This window comes from Photinus pyralis, unplaced genomic scaffold, assembly GCF_008802855.1.
Source record: "Photinus pyralis isolate 1611_PpyrPB1 unplaced genomic scaffold, Ppyr1.3 Ppyr1.4_LG2, whole genome shotgun sequence".
NCBI lineage: Eukaryota > Metazoa > Arthropoda > Insecta > Coleoptera > Lampyridae > Photinus > Photinus pyralis.
The window spans coordinates 17,723,245-17,737,274 of NW_022170403.1; the positions used below are offsets into that span (position 1 = coordinate 17,723,245).

Sequence of the window (14,030 nt, forward strand, 5' to 3'; positions counted from 1 at the left end):
AACGAACTTACCTTAATGATGTTTAATCCTAATTATATGATCCCTCGTCGAAGAAAATAACTGACATGTAGTAACTTCGCTTGGCGTCAAGTATCACACATATAAAAGCTAAGCAAGCAAAAAGGAAAAAAATAAATGGGTCCCCCGCCCGTAACCATCCATCAGCCGCTTGCCCGCTGACTTCATTCTAGTTTAAAGCCCCTGTTGCAACGGTCAGGGAGGGATGGGGGTGGGAGTTATTTTCTTCGACGAGGGATCATATAATTAGGATTAAACATCATTAAGGTAAGTTCGTTTAATCCATGAATTATATTTCTCCCTCGTCTCGAAAATAACTGACATGTAGCCGTTTAAAGTAAGTTGCAACAAAAGTTTCAGGATAACGTGTAATACCGTATAATATACCAATACTAATACATAGTGTAAAAAACATGAAACCAAAACATTAATCTCACTTAAATTGCATTTAAACTGTAACTACTATGTAAAACTGTGTAACTATGTAAAATTTAAACTGTAACTACTAAAGAACTAAAGACATTAGGGAGTAAGAACCGCCCTCGCAAAATGCGTACCATCTGTTACTATCGGCCTGTTGTAGAAAAGCGCGAATGCCTTGGATTTTTCGGTCCAACCCGCTGCTAACCGTATTGTATCAAAAGAGATACCCTTCTTCGATGCCAGTGAGGTGGAGGCATGTCGAGTGCTGTGAGCCCCAAAATGGCTCGTATCTACGCCGCTTTGCCTTAACCCTGTTTTAAGCCATCTACTTATGGTCTGGCTGGTTGCAGCTCGGTAGGGTTTTTTATAAGTTATAAAAAAAACTAGAAACGCTACCTCGAAAGGAGTGTGTTTCTTTCAAGTACAAGAGCAAAGTCCTTGCGGGGCAAATGGAAATATTATCATCGAAAAAAGGCAATATGAGAGTTGGCTGAATTCTTTTAACTCTAGAAGTCTTAATGCGCTTCGAAATGGGAATTTCTATCTTATCAGATAGCCGCCGAATGTTATTAATTTCGATGCTCGCCAAGGTCTGAACGCGTTGTCCTGTGGCTAGCGCTAGTAACATCGCGGTCTTGAGCGTTAGAGTCTCTAAGGAAAGATGGGTGCTATTCAGCGAGCCGAAATGATTTAAAACCGTCGCGGGGTCCCACGTACTGCCATATTTTGGCAAAGGAGGCCTTAGAGCGCTTAACCCCTTAAAAAATCGCTTTACCCTTAGATCTTCGCTCAGGTTTGGACCAAACAGCTGTGAAAGCGCAGCCCGGTAAGAATTCAGCGTACTCAAAGATGTGCCCCGGTTAAATTGCTCAGTAAAAAACTTCAAAACCGCCGGTACCGAGATAACAAGGGGGTTTAAGTGTTCATTATTGCAGTATTGCCACCACATACGCAAGCCCCCATTATATTGCTTAATAGTATTGGGAGTTATTGAGGCTAAACAGATCTCTAGGGATTCAGAAGGAATCCCCATGGCTTTCAAGGCTTTGATGATACAATCCCGGCCACCAGGGTAGTTTTTCTCCATAGGGGATGTGGTATCCTGTTAAACAACAATAAATCCCTATTAGGTTTAAAAATAATTGGGGGGCCTTCTAACAGAGAAGTAAAGAGAGGGTACCACGGTTGGGAGCTCCAGAGAGGTACTATCAGTATGCCCCTGGCCTTGTCTGTTATAATTTTCCGCAGCACTCTTAGTATTAGTGCAAACGGAGGAAACGCATAGAAGAAAAAATTCTTCCAATCTATAGTAAACGCGTCAATAGCAATACTCTCCGGATCTCTCAACCATGAGACAAACTTTGTGCATTTGGCATTATTTTTGGTAGCAAACAGATCTATCTCTGGTTGACCAAAACCGTCCAAAATCTTATTGAATGCTGATACATTTAAGGACCACTCCGATTCAATCTTCAGACAGCGAGATTCTGCATCCGCAATGATATTGTCCGAAGATTTAATGTATGAAGCATATATAAACAAGTTTCGCGTTTCGCACCATTGCCAGATGATCCGGGCAAGTTCATTAAGCTTCGGGAATTTAATACTACCCATTTTGTTTATATAGGCCAAGGCCGTTGAGTTATCGACTCGACAAAGGATGTTGCAGTTACTTAGGTTTGCAGCAAAGCATTTCAGACCATAAGACACCGCAAGAAGTTCGAGATAATTTATGTGGTGATGCCTTTCTGAATCTGACCAAAATCCCCGCGATTTCTCCGAAGAACAACTAATGCCCCATCCAGTCAAAGAGGCGTCTGAAAAAATCTCAATACTGAAAACATCTAATCGAATCGGGTTTATCGCGCATGGTAAGTTGCTTAACCACCACTGTAATTCCTTTAAAACTTGAGAGGATATGTCCATTTCTTTATTATAGTTGCCTGATGTACCCAGCGCCAAATACTTTTCTCTTTCAAGCAGTTTCGTGTAAAGCCAACCGTATTTAACGGCAGGGCACACGGAAGTCAAAGTTCCTAAAACTGTAGCAAAGTCCCTGATTGAACAGCGTTGTAATAGCGAAAATCTGTTAAGCAATTTTAATGTTTTGGAGATTTTTGTAGATGGTAAACTGATGGACATATCTATTGAATTGTATACAAACCCCAAGTACTCAATCTCTTGTGACGGGACTAGTTGACTTTTCTCCAGATTCGGTATAAACCCCAAAGACGTGATAAGTTTCAGAGTCTCTTTAACATTGTGAACACAACTCTGACGAGTGTTTCCAAATAATAAAATATCGTCTAAATAAACTACTGAAATAAGTCCCTTTTTTCTAAGGTGTGCAAACACTGGTTTCATTAGTTTGGTGAATATTCGAGGAGCTACATTTAGTCCAAATGGCAAACAATTGTATTCATATATGTTACCTTCAACCTGAAACCTAAGATATTTCCTGTGGTTTTTATGAATGGGTAATAAAAAATAGGCATCTTTTAAGTCAATCTTGGCCATAAAGCAATTAGTAAAAAGAAGCCTGGCAACAGTGCGATGATCCTCCATCTTAAAATGCTCGCAAGCCACAAATTTATTTAATTTTTTGAGATTTAGGATGAATCTGTAAGATCCATCCTTTTTGGGCCTGAGAAAAAATTTAGACAGAAACTGATTTTTGCATGGTTTGACCTTGTTTATGGCCCCCACAGACAGGAGTTTGTCAACAGAGCGTTGTACCGCCGCCCCTGGGTAGCCAGACCAACCGGGCCTATTGGATATTCGCTGCGATGGTAATTTCCAAAATGGAATTTTAAGGCCTTTTACCCAACTTAAAATTACCCTGTCATTACAAAACAAATCCCACTTTCTAAAGAAAAACTTGGGTCTGCCCGCTAGCACCCTAACCTTTAAAAGTGGCCTCGAAAACGGTGCTTCTTCGGGTCCCTCGGAGGTTGTCTGAACTGCTGTGGAGCTTGTTGTCTGAGTGGGTAAGGAGCTTGTTGACGGAAATTGCCCCTTCCTCGGTGAGCTCCCCGCAGGACCCGAGTCGGGGCTCTGTAGTTTAAAGACCTTGAACTCAAAGCACTAGTGTTGGATCTTGACCTTGATGGTGTTGAAGCGGTTTTGGGGGGTCTTGCTTTGAGGGTTTTTCCACAGTCTTCCAAATTTTTGAAAACTTTTAACCTTTCCTGTAGATCTTCTCCAAATAGAAAGTTATCCAGGGAAATCCGCTTATTGGCTTCTTGAAATTCCTTACTCAGGTTGATAGAGATTAAGTCCCTGCGTGTGACTGTTTGAAAATGCCACAAATCCGCCAACAAACTCCCTGCCCCATATAACAGTTCAATATGATGCCTGTCTCCCCCCCCTGGCTCTGCTAGAATTGAACTGAGGACCTGGCCCACGGCGGAGATGCTGCCTACCACCAATTGTTGTAGTTTCTGCAATTTAAGGTCTCTTGCAATTTGCGACAGAGAAATGGCTTTTTCCAACATTGCATTTAATTGTGGTGCAAGTAATTTCTGGAAATTTTCAGGTGGAGGGAGTTTTGACAGAGACTTGTTCCTGTCTTCATCTGACAGCCCTGATTGCAAAATGCTTTCCCACCGTGGCACCAAATTACCATTAATTTTTGGCCCATGCACAATGGTGGGTGCCTCATTAGGTCCTAAGATGTCCAACACATCTTCACTTAGGGCCGCCGCTGAACCTTGGGCGGCCTCCCCTTCGAAAATAATGTTATCTAAAACAACGCCTTGTGTTAAAACTCAGAGGCACACAAAGCTGGCAAAAACAAAAAATGTTGTCAAATGTTTTCGCACATAGAAACCTTACTATGTTAACGAGAGTTCAAAAACTCACTGCTTGAGCTTAAAAATAAGCCTAGCGTCCAAAAAAATTTTGAGCGTTCATTAGCTCAGTAAATCATGTTTCATAGATTCATTACTATGAAGAAGAGTGCTCAACGACTCTTAATGAACATACCCTGTATGTTCTTAATCCTACTGTAACAAAAGTAGAGATTCTTCGAGTGCTCAATGACTCGGATAAATAAAGGTAATAAAGCAAAGCCCCTTACCTGCCATTGAAACGTCCTCTGCTACTGCGTCGCTCGAAATCGGAGAGTCTCGACTGCGACGGACCTCACTAATGCGGATGGGAAATCCGCAGCGTGAGCGTGAACGAGAGCGAGAACGAGAAAGGGAGCGAGACCGTCGGTGACGAATAGGCGACGGACTGGCAGCCGCAGGAGACGAGCTTCTGGACGATGACGAAGACGAAAGTAAACGTCGACTTCTACGTCGCCGCCCCCGACCTTCAATTCCTTTAACTCGCCTCTCCAAATCCTCCAACACCTTCAGGATCCTGCCACTCTTCCCCTTAGGACTCCGTGCCCTAATACGACGAAACCCCGGCATAACCAAAACACTGCGCAAAGAACAAAAAAAGGAACGAACGGAAAAAAAATTTTCCAGACGTGCGAACGTACTGACACACAAACAAAGAATGAAGTCAGCGGGCAAGCGGCTGATGGATGGTTACGGGCGGGGGACCCATTTATTTTTTTTTTCCTTTTTGCTTGCTTAGCTTTTAAATGTGTGATACTTGACGCCAAGCGAAGTTACTACATGTCAGTTATTTTCGAGACGAGGGAGAAATATAATTGCACTTCGGTTTTCGTGCTTGGACATCAAAGTATGTTATCCTTTCTTTCTTCTAATGCTGACAGACTAATCCTTTACCTGTACCCGTCGTAAAATACACGGATGATTGATAGTGATATTTCGGAATATCTTAGGGGATAGCCCATAATTATGAAATGTATAATGTATAACCAAAAATATTTTTGTAATTTTAGAGTGTTTTGCACTTACAAACATTTAGTAGTATTTTTTATTATTTATTCTGCTGACGGCGACTTGACCGACGGCGAGTTTGTCCGACGGCGAGTTTGTTCGACGGCGGGTCGGCGACGGCGAATCGCCAACGGCCAGTCGGCGACGGCGAGTTGTCCTAGACCTCAACTGGCACTGTGCCACACGGGTTCTGATGAGATGCTCAAGGGTATAAATGAAAGTGCATCGCCTATGGCATAGGCATAGGCCTTATGCGGATGAGGCTTCGTTAATCCTATCGGACAAAGATGCTTCAACTCTCACCACAAAAAGTCTAAATACAATGAGCATCTACTAGGTTCGCTCACAATAATTTAAAATTAATTAAAGACAAAACACGTCAGTGGCAAATGTGCTAAAGTTTACGCGAGAGTTTACGTAGACGATAGGTTGAGTTGGAGCAGTCATGTCGACCATAGTGTACAGAAATTGTCAATGTCACTATTTGTATTAAGGCATCTTAATAAACGATCAATGAGTGTAGATACTTTAAAATCCTGCTACTTTGCACTATTTCACTCCTATCTATAATATGGTGTTACCTTGTGGGGTAATATCCAGCTTTTATTCTAAAAAAAAAGTAATTCGCGTGCTGGTAGGTGCTCACTATCGTGCGCACTGTCAGCCCTACTTTAAGCAATTGTGCATTATGCCATTTCCATTCATATTCATTCTCGTGGCAGGATTGGAAATTTTTAAAAATAAAGCTAATTTTTTGACAAACGACTTTCAACACTCTTACAATACCCGTGGAGCAAAAAATATTAGGACACTATAGGTACTACAGATTAGAGACATAAAAAAAACCGTCTACAAGTAGAGCTGTACAATATTCTTCCGGAATCTATAAAAGCGCTTACCTACCATAATTTTAAAAATAGTTTTAAGATGTACATTCTTAAACATTGATTGTACTCCGTGTACGAATATTTAAATACTAAGATGTCCGTTCCTAAATGTTAGATGTATTAAGTTTAGTTAGTCACATATTATAGATTGATTGGACCAATGTAATTTTATATTGTATTCTTTATAGATATTATGTTTATGTGTAGAACTTTACGTGTCGTAAACCAGATGGTATAGCATGACGAATAAAAATATTATTATATTATTATTATTACTCCATTATCAAAAATCATTAAGAAATAGCTAATAGAAACAAAGGTTTATTGCAACCAACAAACGATCCTGAGCCTAGTGAACTTCTGATAATATAAATAAACCCCTAAAGAGCATCTAAAAAAGCGGCAGAGCACCTCGGTGTGACCCTACGGGGTCATTGGATTTAACCCATTTTCAATAGGCTTATTACAAGTGGCCTATAGGTCAACTGTGCAAAGTTTGAACGAAATCGGTCCAAGCGTTTGACAGTTATCGTGTTCACGGACTGACATCATCGACTCCCCTATAAAGCTTGCATGCTTTGCTCTGCCGCTTAATAATCATCCATCAATCAACTAATAATGGAAAAATCAATCTTTACTACTTTTCACCAACCGTTGTTGGTCGAAAATTCTCTATTACCAGATTGATTCGACGAAGCCCGAGTTAATCAAGCAAATTCATGAAAAAAAAACACTTTCAACTCGTTTCGTACACGAAATTTTTTTGCGTAGTGATCCATAATAACCCACAATTGAATAATTTTATTGACATTCGCGATTTACTGTCACTCAAAAAGGGATGCTATTGTTCATAGACATAGAAAAAGTACCACTTTCCATACGATTTTTCGTTAAAAAAAGTTCGATAATTTCATCACTATGTAAAAAATGAGATTTTGGCACCAAAGTCATATAAAGCTCATAATTTATTTGACAATTCAACTCGTGTATAAAAAATCGCATAAGCCGCAGTGCAATTGTCACTTTGACAGCGGCAAAAGTTACCTGCAACTTTTCCAGCGACAAATGCACTGTGGTTTTTTCACTTATTCATTTTCGAACCAATTATCGCATTATCCGTTCCCATGTGACTAGTTTGACGTCTGTCAATAATTGATTAGTTTGGTGAATTTCAGTGGCATAGTTTGGAGAGTTTGCTGTTCATTGTGTCATCGGAGTACTGTTATCTGTTGAGATCAGTGTTACTTCTGCCCATCCGTTTGCAAGACTGATTAAAACTATTAAAAGTATATCTTGCTCATGGCTACTTCGCACTAGCATATGAAGCATGCAGTTTTGTTACGACTTTGCTTTCACTTCAGGAACCTTGGACGCAAAGCGAAACAAATAAAAACAGCTCATCGGAGTACACAGAATTGAGCACAGATTAAAACTTAATTTACTCAATAATTTGTTTCTCGTACATTTCAGGGGAAAAAGTAATTTGTCGCAAAATTAAAAAGTAATCTGAGCATTGCGATTACTTTTATACGCTACCTACTTTTTCTGCTAGTCACGCTTTAAATAATAAATACAAGCCGTTTGTTTAGATTTAACTTTGATTAATTTATTCGAAACTACGTATAATTTATCAAAAATATACAAATGTGTATAATTTATTTCATCCTTTGTGGCCCTTGTTGTAGGGATTTGATTAGTTCCTTCTCTCTTCTCGCCATTTCTTCGTACAGATCTGCCAAGGCTGGGTTTGGTGTGTAACGCTCGTTGATTTTGATCAACTAAAATGGAACATGTGTATTATTATGTCTAGAAAACTATTAACCGCACCGAAAGACAGTAATGTATTAATTAAGGTGCCTAGGGCGCTATGAAGCAAACACGTACAATGACGACGGTGTATATGCTACAGAACCCTAAAGGGCTAAAGCTAGATAAACAAGTTCCGATCGAGTAAAATTAATAATCATAACGCTTATGATCCATTTCTGCTAGTGACGTTTTTACTAAATGATGACTGATGAGTAATGAAAATTGTCGCATTGCCAGTAACAAACTTAACAAGATGCAGCGAAGGCTAATATACATTAGTATTTATTTATTTGTTGTCCCTCTTGTTCTAGGCCCTCAACACGCTTACGCCCAATTACAGAGTGACCCGCATAATGCTTTTTAGAGGTGCCCCTGCAGAAGGTCTTAAGTTGTTCTATGCTACTCCGGTATTTACCTTACGAATTTGGAAAACCTTATTCGGTGTAGCCGGAAGAATGCTCGAAAGATTACTAAGGAAATTCCCATCTCTGCCACAGATGAAAAATTCCTACCTCAGTCCAGGCTCGAACACCTAACCTCCGGTTTTGTAGCCCAGCGCTCTACCACTGAGCTACAAAGCCGGTCAATCATTATGCAATAATAATAGTAATAATCCGAACAAACAAGTACACCAAGTGATACAACATATACTACACTCAGAGGTTCACCCACTAAAGTTGTAAGTATTAGCACAAGCCTTCCACTCTGAAACAAACCACATTATCACAACCCACTCGTATTCAACCCAAACGGAAAAACCTAAACAATACTTCTGACTCACAACATGCCACACAACATATACCTCTCGCCAGGAAAGATTGCCGGTCACAGAAGACCTGATCCCGGTCTACAATCTGTGTTTTTCTAAAGATGTGAGCGACTTCCGGGATAGGATCGTGCCAATGTGAAGGAAAAGTCTTTTTGTTGAACTTTGGCACGATCCTATTCCGGAAGTCGCTCGCATCTTAAAAAAAACATTGATTGTAAATTGACACAAGGTGTGCTGTGACCGGCAATCTTTCCTGGCGAGAGTTATACTGTAATATCTCCACCATTAATCCAAGCAACCACACAAATACAACCTCGAATACAACTTACACAATAAATACAAGTAACGCAATATACACTACATCTACAACTACATTCTCGCACAGCTAAAAAACACAAAACTCTTTCTTCTCAGAAGCACACCACGCTCGACACCACGTTATCACAACCCACTCGTATTCAACCCAAACGTAAAGTCAAACAAACACTTACACAATAAACAACGCCACTTAATTAAATTGCTAAACTTGTAGGAAATGTGTGTGTTTTTATTATTTTTTTTTTATTAGTTTTATTTATTTTTTATCATTGTAATTTTTTTATACTATCATTTATCAAATAATAAAATTTAGGACTCTACAAAACTTGGCTAGACGAATGACGTACAGACAAACACTAATCGTTACTTGATTTTAATCCGTGCGATTAGTTAACCAGGCTAATAATAAACAATGGTAGGGGCATAGTAACGTAACGAGCGTTAAACAATTGTTTGGGTAGGTGTTGGCCTTGGTTTCACTTTTAGCATGAACGTAGGACCGTTGATAAGCGTATGGTTACATGTCAACTCCAACTCCAATTTGAAAAGTATGCAACAAGTTTAAAAGCTGTCATGTGTTTGCCTGCGACAACAGGCGATCTGACCTAAACCCACATTACACGTAAGAAAAACCTTTGTACCTAGGTACTAACACCTAGCTTCAGATTTACTTTCTATGAATTGTGGCTCAATAGCACATGGAATTATTGCTTAGTTTTTAAATTAGCAGTATTTTAGATACCATTCGTTATCTTTTGGTCTCGCGAAGAATTGTTAGATGGTCTTTCAAATATTACGATTCATTGTGCCATTTATTGAATGGAGGAGGTGGATGAGATGAATGGCTTGAAACAAAAGTAAAATTTGCCCCGTGCAATACTGTTGTTGAGGATGAAAATTTTAATATGGTTTATAAATAAATTTTATATATTACCAAACACCGTAAGGTAACTCGTTTTTTATTAAATCTAATCTCGAATCTAATAATATAAATAATGAAAAGCTTCATCAAACGTATTTAATATGGATATCTTGGGCTAGGCAAAATTCTAACTTCTAGAAAAAGTTCTAGAAATTCTAGATATTTTTACTCCATAGGGAAAAATGTTCCAAAGCCCACTCGTGGGTTTTGCCGCGTAACACAACTGTAAATGATGAGTAACGGGCAAATGTAGACCATATCCTTCAATGAGCGAAAACCCAAAGTCTCGAGGTGGCGCAGGAGCCGATATCTGGATGGAACAGACAGACAGACGACGGAAAATCGAGCGCATAAGGTTACGTTATCTTCGTTGTGTTACTACACTAAAAAAGGGTGTTGAATAGATGATTGTAGATATTTTAGATTCTAGTGGTAGTAGTAGTAAACATTCTAACTTAATTTAGAGGAGAACTGCACATTGGAGTGGTATTTTTTTATTTTAACGCAATAAGCGCAAGTACTTTAGCTTTATAAGGCGAATAAGAACTAATAAATCGATTGATTGGGACTCCCTAAGCTGCAAATGTGCTTCGAATCCGTGAATGTTTCTTTTATTGTGTATGTCGTTTAGTCTTGAGAATCTGGGAATGGGAATACAACGGACAGAATTTGTTAACTACGCATAGTAAAAAAATTCAGCAGTCAAAAGCTTTTTTCGTTGCTGTTCGCGAAACGGATGGTACTGTAGGGAATTCAGGAACGACATGAGGTATGAGATCGATTTGTAAAGGAACATTTCCCAGTTTGCTAATTTTTTATTTCACTTTCATTACAGTGTCGCTATCCTATTTACACTATACAGCATCGGGCTCCCAATGTTGATTCCCAACTGAGCGAAGCAATTTCAAAGTAATAATAATAAGTGGCGTCATATTAACAAGTGGCCACTTGTTAACGATATTAACAAGTGGCCACTTGTTAACGATAATTAGTTGTGATATTTCAATTTTTTTAATGAGTGTCTCTTTAAGTTGATACCAATTATCGAAACCCCATCACATGAGATCTGGGATCAAAAAAGTAGGTACATTTACGCTTTGTGCATTTCATTAATTTGGAAAGTAACCGTAAAATTGCGCTTAGTGAAAACATTGTAAACAAAAGTAATTCATAACTGCTAAGTCTAAATGAATATTCCAAAACCGAACATGGGCAAACGTTTTTTTTGCAGATTGTTGCTTCCCATGTTATTATGTTATTGTTTCAAAAAATAATGTAGACATATTTGGTTTAGTTACTTCTTAAGCTTGTAAAAAAAACAATGTGCTATGAGGAAGTACACTAAAAACAAAAATATCCACGTAAATAGGCAAGTTCGCTCCACTTGGTATTAAGAAGGTTAACCCTCCGGTACGATCATGCAACAAAAAAAGGACTAAAGAGCATCTTAATTAAGCGTTTCCAATAAAAAATTGCGAGAAATGCCCTAAATTTTCCACAATGTTACTCATATAACGTCATTCTTAAGTTGGTAAAATTGAAAAATTTGAAGTGACAGCTAATTTTTGTAAAACTTGGAAGTTATATGAACTTCTTCGTCTACTGAATTGAAATATGCTGGGTTTAAAGTGTACACCAACAGGAATACAATAAAAGTAGTATAATAGATTTAATGTACAATACAATTTTAGGGTTAATTCGACTTATACACTAAATAGGCGACACTTCCTTGTCACATGTCGATACACCTTAATAAAACTACTTTTGGAAGCGGATGCAGTTTAAACTTGGACGCCTTAGGGGAATGTGTAGAGAAGGTTACATTTTGCATCAGACAAAGATGGACTTTTCCGTATCGATCACCGAGAGGGGAAACTCGGTCACCTCGTACATGTTCCATACACCAATTCTGTCGTATCAACCGCCGATTAACTTTGAACACCTCTTCCTTATCAGCCGGTGACTAGCCTCGACCGCCTTATCTTTCGCATCTTCCATAGACCGCGTCTTTGTTAGCGACCGCCGATTAACTTCAAACGCCTTCTCCGTATCAGCCGGTGACTAGCATCGACCGCATTATCATTCGAAAGGGAAAGGAACATCTTTCGCATCTTCCATAGGCCGCGTCTTTGTTAGCGACCGCCGATTAACTTCTTCAACTTCTATTTACCGTTTTGATCGATACGAAACGACGGATTCAACAGATCAATCGTATCGTGGGACTCTTTACAGGCTTAAAAAAATTAAGTGCGATCAGGTTGTAGTAGAAAATCTTCAGAAGTACGTATATTTTGTAAGTATTTCAAACCCGAAAATTGCTGCCCATCGGTAAATAATGTACACATGAATTATGTATAATTGTACATCACATCATTTTTTTAACGTTTATTCAATCGTGGAAAAATAGCATAACCTATTAAGAAGTTGAAGTTGGAATGTTATGCACAATCTTACCAACTTAGAAGTAATCATGAAATTTGAAATAATGTAACCTCACATTTCGACTAAAAGTGGATTGTGCAAAATTTAAGGCTTCTCCCGCAAATTTTGTTGTTGAAAACAGTTAATTTAGGTGCCCTCTAGCCATTTTTATTAATTTCATGATCGTACCTGGTGTGCTTATTAACGGCCGTGACCATTTATTTATTTATTATTACCCAACAGACAAGGTACAGTAAACATGTTAATAACACAAGTTGTAACTAATTACATTTATAAAACAAAACATTGTGTAGACAGCTTAACAAAATAAGTAATAATAACTAAGATATCATATAATGTAGTAGTGAAATGTAGAAAAATGATGAAATCTTAAATAAAAATTATTAATAATTATTAATAAAGAGTCGTAATTTATATCAACATGTTCAGAAATTAAAGTATAATACATTTGAAAAATTAATTTAAATACGCACATTGCACATATTGAAGACCAGTTTCATAATCACGCAAAATTTTCCTTAATTAAAGTTAACTTTTATGTCCAAATTAAGAGGACCGTTGTGGACGAATCTCTCCATTTCGAGTGGAAAATAATATTAAGTTAAAAATTGTAAACATTAATGATATTGAGACGGTAGCTTGTAACGAATATCATAGAATAGCTCGTCTTCAACAGCAACATTAATTCATTAAAATCGCCTTTAGTTGGAGGGGACTTTTACGTGATTATGAAACTGGCCCTTAACTATCTCATTTGTTGATGTGTTTTTATGAAATGTTATCGAGTAGTTTGTGGAGGTATCTTCCTCAAATTAACCATAGGTGATTCTAATGGGACAAACGTAGCACTCGAACCTGATGCGAAATACGCGCTTGCGTGCTGTGCTCTCTTTCGCCAAGAAAATCTAAAAATGTCGCCTTAAACACATGGAACCGCCTTTCCAAAGAGTAAGATAGTGTTTGTGACTGGAACGATGAAGAGATTAATTAGTAATGATTTAATGAAGCGTTTCAAGCGTTTTTAGAAAATCCACTTTAACTAACCGAACCCGAACTAGTTCCGCTTTATTTTAAATAAATGGTCATAGGCGTAAGTATACCAAAAAATGGAATGGTACATTTTCCCAATGAAATGGTGGTCAAAATATTCCTAGAAATATTCCGTGCCACAAAAGGAACCTAACCGAACCTGCCTACAACGTGCCCTTGCAAACATTCTGGAGAATATTCTCAGGCGGTAAACGGGGCCAAGTTAAGTTGTCCCCTTTCTAGATTGTTAATATCTATTTCTCGTATAGACCAACTCATAATGTTTGTATATGCTTAGAAGTTGTGTATTCTGAATTGGCTGGTACATTTTTACCTTTAAAAATAAAGGATGGACTTGCGAAATTGTACCTAAGGCATAGGGTTTTAAATCATTGTATCGGATATATGCTCTAAAGGCTACACTATCAAACCACTATAGCAGATTTTTCATTGACATGCCTATTGCAATTATTTTTGCCGATATAGTATAACTATATAGTTGACTCGACAGACGTTGTCCTGTCTCAGCTATGAATATTCAATTCGAACTGGAGATA

General features: G+C 38.4%; 2 protein-coding genes across 2 annotated transcripts in view; both read right to left on the reverse strand.

The window, feature by feature from the left end:
• Window positions 1-1,411: 1,411 nt before the first annotated feature.
• On the reverse strand, window positions 1,412-5,072 carry LOC116164167. Its single transcript, XM_031478308.1, has 3 exons — window positions 4,520-5,072; window positions 3,346-4,183; window positions 1,412-1,543 (listed from the first exon to the last, which is right to left on the reverse strand). Exons 1-2 carry the CDS (start codon window positions 4,857-4,859, stop codon window positions 3,348-3,350), a joined length of 1,176 nt encoding a protein of 391 aa, XP_031334168.1. The 5' UTR covers window positions 4,860-5,072; the 3' UTR covers window positions 1,412-1,543; window positions 3,346-3,347.
• Window positions 5,073-7,806: 2,734 nt separating this feature from the next.
• The window catches only part of LOC116163185, a 49,219-nt gene continuing 42,995 nt past the window's right edge, over window positions 7,807-14,030 (reverse strand). The window contains exon 5 of the mRNA XM_031477034.1: window positions 7,807-7,962. Coding sequence (XP_031332894.1) covers window positions 7,840-7,962 — 123 coding nt within the window. The 3' untranslated portion in view covers window positions 7,807-7,839. The remainder of the gene's footprint in view (window positions 7,963-14,030) is intronic.